The 9,317-nt window shown below is 47.9% G+C and overlaps 1 protein-coding gene across 6 annotated transcripts in view; it reads right to left on the bottom strand.

Annotated features, from left to right (window-relative positions):
- Window positions 3,261–9,317, bottom strand: part of AREL1 (apoptosis resistant E3 ubiquitin protein ligase 1) — a 45,343-nt gene continuing 39,286 nt past the window's right edge. For all 6 annotated transcript variants that reach the window (XM_005686082.2, XM_013967308.2, XM_005686083.3 and 3 more), the window contains 3 exons: window positions 7,001–7,090; window positions 5,968–6,143; window positions 3,261–5,857 (listed from right to left, as the gene is read on the bottom strand). In XM_005686082.2, coding sequence (XP_005686139.1) covers window positions 5,755–5,857; window positions 5,968–6,143; window positions 7,001–7,090 — 369 coding nt within the window. In that variant the 3' untranslated portion in view covers window positions 3,261–5,754. The remainder of the gene's footprint in view (window positions 5,858–5,967; window positions 6,144–7,000; window positions 7,091–9,317) is intronic.

Here is a 9,317-nt window from a genome sequence, read left to right as displayed (position 1 = left end):
ATGCCAAAGCCTTTGACTGTGTGGATCACAACAAGCTGTGGAAAATTCTTCATGAGATGGGAATACCAGACCATCTGACCTGACTCCTGAGAAATCTGTATGCAGGTCAAGAAGCAACATTTAGAACTAGGCATGGAACAACAGACTGGTTCCAAATCGGGAAAGAAATACATCAAGGCTGTATATTGTCACCCTGTTTATTTAACTTATATGCAGAATACATCATTGGAGAAGGCAATGGCATCCCATTACAATACTCTTGCCTGGAAAATCCCATGGACAGAGGAGCCTGGTAGGCTGCAGTCCACGGGGTCGCTAGGGGTCAGACACGACTGACCGACCGACTTCACTTTCACTTTTCACTTTCATGCATTGGAGAAGGAAATGGCAACCCACTCCAGTGTTCTTGCCTGGAGAATCCCAGGGACGGGGGAGCCTAGTGGGTTGCCGTCTATGGGGTCGCACAGAGTCAGACACGACTGAGGCGACGTAGCAGTAGCAGCAGTAGCAGCAGAATACATCATGAGAAATGCTGGACTGGATGAAGCACAAGCTGGATTAAAATTGCTGGGAGACATATCAATAACCTCAGATATGCAGATGACACCACTCTTATGGCAGAAAGCGAAGAACTAAAGAAACTCTTGATGAAAGTGAAACAGAGTAAAAAAGTTGGCTTAAATCTCAGCATTCAGAAAACTAAGATCATGGTATCTGGTCCCATCACTTCACGGCAAGTAGATGGGGAAACAATGGAAACAGTGACAGCCTTGATTTTGGGGGGCTCCAAAGTCACTGCAGATGGTGACTGCAGCCATGAAATTAAAAGACACTTGTTCCTTGGAAGAAAAGTTATGACCAACCTAGATAGCATATTAGAAAGCAGAGACATTACTTTGCCAACAAAGATCCGTCTAGTCAAAGCTATGGTTTTTCCAGTTGTCATGTATGGATGTGAGAGTTGGACTATAAAGAAAGCTGAGTGCTGAAGAATTGATGCATCATATCTGGAAATTTGGATGGTCAGATGGAATGAAAATGGGTCTTTTCCAATACTTTGGCCACCCGATGTGAAGAACTGTCTCATTTGAAAAGACCTGATGCTGGGAAAGACTGAAGGCAGGAGAAGGGGACAACAGAGGATGAGAAGGTTGGATGGCATCATCGACTCAATGGACATAAGTTTGAGTAAACTCTCGGAGTTGGTGACGGACAGGGAAGCCTGGCATGCTGCAGTCCGTGGGGTCCTCAAAGAGTCGGATACAACTGAGTGACTGAACTGTACTGATAGTCTTTGAGTATGACTGATTCATCAGATTCAGCATCAGGAATCTGAACTAGATTCTCATGGGGCAATGATGGTTTCAGATGACTTTTAAAATGAAATGTGGAGAAATTTACCTTGGTTAGCATCTTGCCTGGAGAATCCCAGGGATGGCGGAGCCTGGTGAGCTGCCGTTATGGGGTCGCACAGAGTCAGACACGACTGAAGAGACTTAGCAGCAGCAGCAGCAGCATCTTATCAAGAGACCACATGGACTCATTTCCCACCCTCCCCTCCACTGTGATTTTTGGGACAGGCTCATTGAAAAGGGAATTGGTGAAAAAAGTATCCTAAAGTCAGGACAACAGTTACCTCCAGAAAGGTGAGGTAATTGCTCTGCAGTACTGTAATGCACTTTCTTTCTTTCTTTCCTGGATGATGGTTGCATATGCACTTCCCTTATAATTATTTGTTAAAGTGTATATGCTGCATGCCTTTTTGGTATATATGTTCACCTCCAAATAAAAGAGGAATGATTCATTTTTAAATGAAAGTATATTACAGGATACCTGGAGCTGGTCTGTTATGCTTGAGGGTCTAAGTGAAATCAAAGCAGAGGTAAGGAGCCCCCTGGTCAAGCCACCTGCTGGAGAACCTCCACTGTTTAAGAGAATTGTGGCTGGGTAGAGGTCTCAGAGCTTGAGCTCCTGTGGCTCAGAGGTAACACTGCATGAGAAGCTGAAGGCAGCATTTTATTGTGTTAATTCAAGAACAATTCTACCAGCCTCTTGAGCCTTATGAATAACTTCACGAAGGGATGAAATCACTCAGTGATGAATGTTCATAGTGACCCAGTCAAAGCCACAAAAGCAGCAAGTATAAAAGATTTAAGACTGTCAAATAACCTGAAAGTGTAAAGCTAGAGGGAGAGAATTTTGTTTTGTGTGTTTAAGACATCTCATACCACTCAGGAGAGCTTGATGAGGTGGGAGTGGATTGAATGTACTCTAAAGGAGTAATTTTCAAGTTAAGATTCCAATTTGCTGAGTCTGTGGGGTGGGGGCAGAAAGGGAAAAAAAAATCTGTATTTTAAAAGCAATTACAGGGGAATTCCCTAGCAGTCCAGTGGTTAAGCCTTGGTGCTTTCACTGCTGGGTCTTGGGTTCAATCCCTGCCTGAGCAACTGAGATCCTGCACGGTATGCAGTGTGGCCAAAAAGACAAAACAAGCAAAACACGACAAAAGCACATCAAAACACAATTACAAAGGGGAATCTGTTTTGATTTTCCAGAATGGGAACCAATGTCAAGGTCATGTTCACTTCCACAAGAAAGCCAGGGTCCCTAACACTTCTACAAGGCCTGTATCAGAGGTCTGGTTTTCTCTGCCAAGCTTATCTATGGTTGGAAAAAGAATTCATTCCACCTGCTACCCCAAAATTTTTGAGGAGCAGGTTTTATGGGTTCTTTCCCCATACTCAAAGCACTTGTGGGAGAGTCAAGGGTTGAGAGGATTTTGAGAAATACATATGCAATATGCAAATAAGACCACCCACCAAAGTGTTCTTCCCTCTGGATGGCAAGTAACTTATTTTCTTGTACTATTTTTTTTTAATTTCCAAATTTTCTACCCTGAGTTTCTTATGTAGTAAAACAATAACAAATTAACATTTAAAAGACTGATGAGAACAGACATCCTGTTTTTGCCAAACTGGTTTCTCCCTCTGGAGCTGAGTCCAAGCACTTGTCCCAGCTGTTAGCTCTCTGTGCAAGGAGGCACCAACGCCTTGCGTGGCACCACGGACAGCAATCAGGGAAGGGTGAGAAGGCAAGCAGGTCTGGACCAGGCCAGGGCTCCGGGAGTCCAGTCTACCCCAAGTTGACTGCTTCTGAAGGGTTACTGGGGAAATGCAAAAACATTTCTACATTTTTCTTTCCCTTCCCCACCTCCAATTTAAGCCCTGAATCATCACATAAAGCAGTCACTTGCTTCTTAGTCCTTTTAAACATTCATTTATTCACTGTACAAAATATTTACACTACTGCGCAACTGTGTGGCCCTTTGGTCTGGCCTGACATTTGCAGCAGGGCTTGGTCTCTGCTGGAGTTCTAGAAACACGCTGACACTTTCCTTGGTGTTCACTTGGTGCCTGGTCTCCTTCATTAGCCAGGAGGTTAGCTGGCCACCCAAGTACCTGGGCCACAAGGGCATAAATAAAAGAACTGAGCAAAATAAGAAACGTGAATAGGAAACACTTCCAGTAACAGGCACTCTTTCTTCTCTCCGACATGGTGTACCTCTCCCCACACCGGCTAATTCCAAAGCAGGATTAGAACAGAAGGTCAAAGGAAAGGGCAAAAGAGCAAAGATACTTTTGAATAGTTAGGAGACAGAGAGAGAGAGAGCACTGGAAGAATACAAAACCACAACAGTACCAAAGGGTTTTGTGAAACAAAGACCCTGGGGCTAAGAACCACCGCAGGCTGCAGCTGCGGTGCCATGATACCCAGGATGCCCTGAAAAGTGCTATGACTAGAGCTGAGAAAGGACAGATGGAGCCAAGAAAATCAACTCACACTCTAGCATCAGTATGTGGAGGGGCGGGGGGCGGGGGGGGGCAGGGAGGGGACGGGGGACACAGGATTTAGAAGAGGAACAACGGCCAAAGACAGCAGAGCCAGCCCACGTGCCCCCAGCTGGAATCCCTCTCTGGGCCCAAAGGGCAGCACTGTGCTTCCAAGGGGGATGATGACACTTGCCTGTACGTATCCCACGGGGCAGCACCTTGTCCTGGTCCCTGAGGAGAACAGTGACCATGTGGCGTGGAGGACCCTGGGGTACAGAGGGCCCCAATGCTGGACCCTGGACCCCAAGGGTGAATGAGGTCAGCACCCATGCCAAGGACAAATGACAACTGTGAAGGAGTGAGGTCAGGCAGGAACTGTAGCAGCTCAGGAAGGCTTGTTCCTCATGATCCCTGGGAACAGGAGGGCTCAGACGTGCTTCAAGCAGGCCAAGGCATGGCCTCAAGTCTTGCCTCATCTCTGGACTCTTTGTACTTGCTGGTTTTGGCAATAAAGATGGCTTGTTAATATTCTCAGAGTCGAAAGCCCCATTGGGAATGGTCGCTTGCAGCAAAGCCTTCTTAGAAACAGAAACTTCGGAAATTGAGATTCTGAGTCTCGAAAATGTCTTCATTCAAATCGTTAATGGAAAAGGTTGTCGCCATCTTCCAAGAAACAGCTGTAGGCTCTTCAGTCACGCCACAGTGAACCTACTTGTCTTCCTCCCTCCTGAGGTGCCCTTGCTGGTAACTGAGGGAGTGACAGGAAGTCACTGGGACAGCAAGGCATTTCTCGTCTGACACAGCTCCCCGATGTGTGTCCCTTGTGTCCTGACCCTAAGGACCTCTGAGAAGCAATTACTGATCCCTTCTCCCTTGCCTTAGTGCTGCCAGGGAACACCAGGCAGAGAGAACCAGGAATCAGTGGCATGCTATCAAACTGTCCTAATTTCTTGCTCCAAAATTTTCTTCAGCGGAAACCTAAAGAATGCCCAGCTCTTAGCAGACAGCACAAGTTGGAGGTAAGGAGCCAGGGCCAGCCACACTCAGTGTAAAGAACAAACTCAGGACAAGCATCAGTAGTCTTCAAGCCAGTCACATGCCAAGAAATGCCCCACAACACTAAAGGAGAATCGCCTTCAGCACTGGAGGCCACAGCCTGGCTAAGCTTTCACATTCTTAGGTCTGTCTCACAGGTTTATTATACTCAAAAAAAAAAAAAAAAAAAAAAAAGCTTACTAGGGAGTTCTTCTTTATGAATGATACGATCATTTCCAGAAATGCTTGCACAGAAAAGCTCCTTTTCCAGTTCTGAAGCCACAGGAAAAAAGGACCCACTGGTGCTATCAGTAACCACACGAGCTAGTCCCGTGCCTGCACCGGCCGTTGTGCAGACAGACAAAACTCAAGGCTGTCTGTCGCTGTAGGCCACCTCGGGTGTGTGCCCCTCCTGGCTAGCAGACGTAGGCACCTGTCCCCGAGAAGGACTCACAGACCCCAGGTCAAGGGGACATGGAGGGAACCCCTGCGGAGCGTCGGCAGAGGTGGCTGGGAAAGGCGAGGACCCCAGCGCTCCCAGAAAGGCCAAGCCTCTGTGTCGCCTCCCCTCAGCGGTTGGGGCAGCTCCCGCCACTGAGCTCCTCTGACAACCGAGGGCGAGCGCAGCAGGCCCCCACCCTCCTCTGCGAGCGAGCGAGCTGCTCAGGGTAGGGGGCTGCCAAAGGGGGCCGTGGCGGGGAAGGCGGGAAGGGAGGGGGCGAGGGAAGGACTAGGCTGCGGGGTGACTGACTCCTCCACACGCTGGGGGGCGGCACGCGGCAGCTTCTGGCTGATGGTTCTGTGTCAGGGTCAGCATTCGTGTCTGTGGTGCGCGCCGCCTGGAGGTTCCGGGAAGCCACGGGAGCCGAGCAGATGGCAGGGAGAGTGGTCAGAACATGCCGAAGCCCTCGCAGCCCTCGCTGATGGCCAGCTGCAGCATCCTGTGCACCTCTTCGTAGGAGTCATACGTAGGGAGGCACAGCTGGTTGAAACTGCAAGGCCGAAGGGAGGGAAGTGATTAACTCATACGAGCAGACCATGCCAGCGAGGGCTGCAAAGATAACCCTCTGTGACAGCCTGCGCCGGGCTGTCGGATACCCACCACGTGTGTGCAGTTGGGAGCGTGCTGTGGGTCGGGGCTGCGATAATCTGGAAGGAGGGACAGAGGGCAGCAAAGCCTCCAGGTGGCAGCTGAGAGGAGCCTGTGGTGAACTGCAGTAGCCGAGCCAACTCTTCCTGTGTCAGACTTGAAACCACAGTCCAAAACCACCTCATGACCTGTGGGGAGAGCACGAGGCTGGGGTCACACCCAGGTGTCACTGTGGATCTGACCCCTGGGGGAAGGAATGGGATGCTCTGAAGTGGGAGGAGGGGGCCCCGGTAACTTGCACGCAGCTAGAATCAACCACCTCTCTAAAAGGGAGTGACGCAGACACGGCCAGGAGGGCAGTCCCTGACTGCTTGGTTCTCTCTCTCTGGCTTTTCAACGTTATTGCCTCTGTGGACACAGCATGCTAAGTCGCTTCAGTTGTGTCCGACTCTGTGTGACCCCACAGACGGCAGCCCACCAGGCTCCCCTGTCCCTGGGATTCTCCAGGCAAGAACACTGGAGTGGGTTGCCATTTCCTTCTCCAATGCATGAAAGTGAAAAGTGAAAGTGAAGCCGCTCAGTCGTGTCCGACTCTTAGCGACTCCACTGACTGCAACCTACCAGGCTCCTCTGTCCATGGGATTTTCCAGACAAGAGTACTAGAGTGGGTTGCCACTGCCTTCTCCGCTTATATATCTATTTGTATATAAAAATAAATATATATTTAAGTACACACTGCTGCTTCTAAGTCGCTTCAGTCGTGTCCGACTCTGTGCGACCCCATAGACGGCAGCCCACCAGGCTCCGCCATTCCTGGGATTCTCCAGGCAAGAACACTGGAGTGGGGTGCCATTTCCTTCTCCAGTGGACGCAGCATGAATAGCCCTTAAGGACGAGAGTTCCCATCTGTCTGGATGACCATCTGCCTTTCCCCACCATGTATCGCTTTTGCCAGTTGACATGTCTGCTTCTCAGCTTTTTCCCTCTGAAACTTTTTCTGTATAATATGGTACAAATTCAACTGAAAGAATTTTGGCTCACTTACCTTTTCTCTGAAATGCCATGAGCCACCAATGACCACTGCGTGGGCTTTGAAGTCAGACACACTGATGTCCCCAGTCCCACACATCAGCAGCTGGAGAAGACAGTCAGGTGTTTACTGGGACAGTCAGAGAGGTGAAGTCCCATCATAAGGTCAAAATATGTTAACGTGCAAAGTGTGGAATACAGAAACATCAATAAAAAGATGTATGGTGAGGTCCTAATCCAAGAATACTACTTTAGGAATATCAATTATATTAGGTCAATGGTTCCTAACCAGTGCAGTCAAACTCACAGAGCTTTAATATATAGAGAGATAGATAGATGCCTGTGGCCTTAGCCCAGACCTAGTGAATCAGAATCTCTAGGGACAGGTTACAAGCTTTTGTACTTTGAAAAAATTTCCCAGGTGTTTCTGATAGGCACCCCTCATTAAGAATTGCTGCTACATATATTATTTTGATGAAACAAAGGACAAAAAGGGAACCAAGTGTTTACTGACTGCTCTGGATGTGGCCTGGGAATACCAGGGGGGAAAGCAGGCCCTTCCCCTTTGATGAAGACCCCAGCCCCATTTACGAATTTGTTAGGTGGCCTTTCCTTTCCCCCAAATCCACCCTTTCTTTTATGGACTGAACTTTTACTACTGTGCCTTCAGCTCCACCTCTACTTGATCAGATAAATGAAAAAGAATGCCAAAAAATGAGAACATTAATGACATCAGGGCCCTAAACATCTTGTTGATGTCCTAATTTGGTTCAGGATCCAGCAAGTTACTTAGCAGACTGTGAGTACTCATCCAATAGCTGTAAAGGCAGTCCTAATCAAGAGACAAGAGAAGCCCAAATGAAGCCTGAGAAGCTTGGTTCCTTCAAAAAGAACTTGCTAACGAGTAACTAACAGCAGGACGGGGAGCAATCCTGAAAGGCTGCGCCTTCCTCCTATGCACTTTACCAACTGTTAACAAATGTTTTGCTTCAGGATAAAATCCACCAGTGGCTGTTTCTCAGCCCGGAAAATGCTGGCACTAGGTGACAGGTCTGCCGGAAACTTCAGGACTGCGTTATTTGGATTTTATACCTAAAGGTACAAAATGTGCTGAAAATTATGTAAGACGTTGATTCTTGTTCTCAAAGCCAGTTCAGTTAATAAGTTAATAAGGTGCAAGAGTCCCTGAAACTCCTGTTTCGTTTTTTGGGGGGGAGGGGGGAGGGGGCATACCTCATGGCATGTGGGATCTTAGATCCCTAACCAGGGATCAAATCCATGCCGCCTGCCTTGGGAGCACAGAGTTGTAACCACTAGACCACCAAGGAAGTCCCCTGTCTCCCCATTTTTAAAGAACTTCCTCACTGCAGCAAACAGTTTACAGAAACTTTAATAAAGGCTATGGGACTGGTTCCAAATAGGAAAAGGAGTATTTCAAGGCTGTATATTGTCACCCTGCTTATTTAACTTATATGCAGAGTACATCATGAGAAACGCTGGGCTGGAAGAAGCACAAGCTGGAATCAAGATTGCCAGGAGAAATATCAATAACCTCAGATATGCAGATGACACCACCCTTACGGCAGAAAGTGAAGAGGAACTAAAAAGCCTCTTGATGAAAGTGAAAGTGGAGAGTGAAAAGGTTGCCTTAAAGCTCAACATTCAGAAAACAAAGATCATGGCATCTGGTCCCATCACTTCATGGGAAATAGATGGGGAAACAGTGGAAACAGTGTCAGACTTTATTTTTTGGGGCTCCAAAATCACTGCAGATGGTGACTGCAGCCATGAAATTAAAAGACGCTTACTCAAAAAAAGAAAAAAGAAAAATGAAAAATAAATAAAAGACGCTTACTCCTTGGAAGGAAAGTTATGACCAACCTAGATAGCATATTCAAAAGCAGAGACACTACTTTGCCAACAAAGGTCCGTCTAGTCAAGGCTATGGTTTTTCCTGCGGTCATGTATGGATGTGAGAGTTGAACTGTGAAGAAGGCTGAGCGCCGAAGAATTGATGCTTTTGAACTGTGGTGTTGGAGAAGACTCTTGAGAGTCCCCTGGACTGCAAGGAGATCCAACCAGTCCATTGTGATGGAGATCAGCCCTGGGATTTCTTCGGAAGGAATGATGCTAAAGCTGAAACTCCAGTACTTTGGCCACCTCATGCGAAGAGTTGACTCATTGGAAAAGACTCTGATGCTGGGAGGGATTGGGGGCGGGAGAAGGGGACAACAGAGGATGGACTTGATGGACGTGAGTCTGAGTGAATTCCGGGAGTTGGTGGTGGACAGGGAGGCCTGGCGTGCTGCGATTCATGGGGTCTCAAAGAGTCG

Source organism: Capra hircus, chromosome 10 (genome assembly GCF_001704415.2).
Source record: "Capra hircus breed San Clemente chromosome 10, ASM170441v1, whole genome shotgun sequence".
Classification (NCBI taxonomy): domain Eukaryota; kingdom Metazoa; phylum Chordata; class Mammalia; order Artiodactyla; family Bovidae; genus Capra; species Capra hircus.
This window is presented reverse-complemented; position numbering and strand designations above follow the sequence as displayed.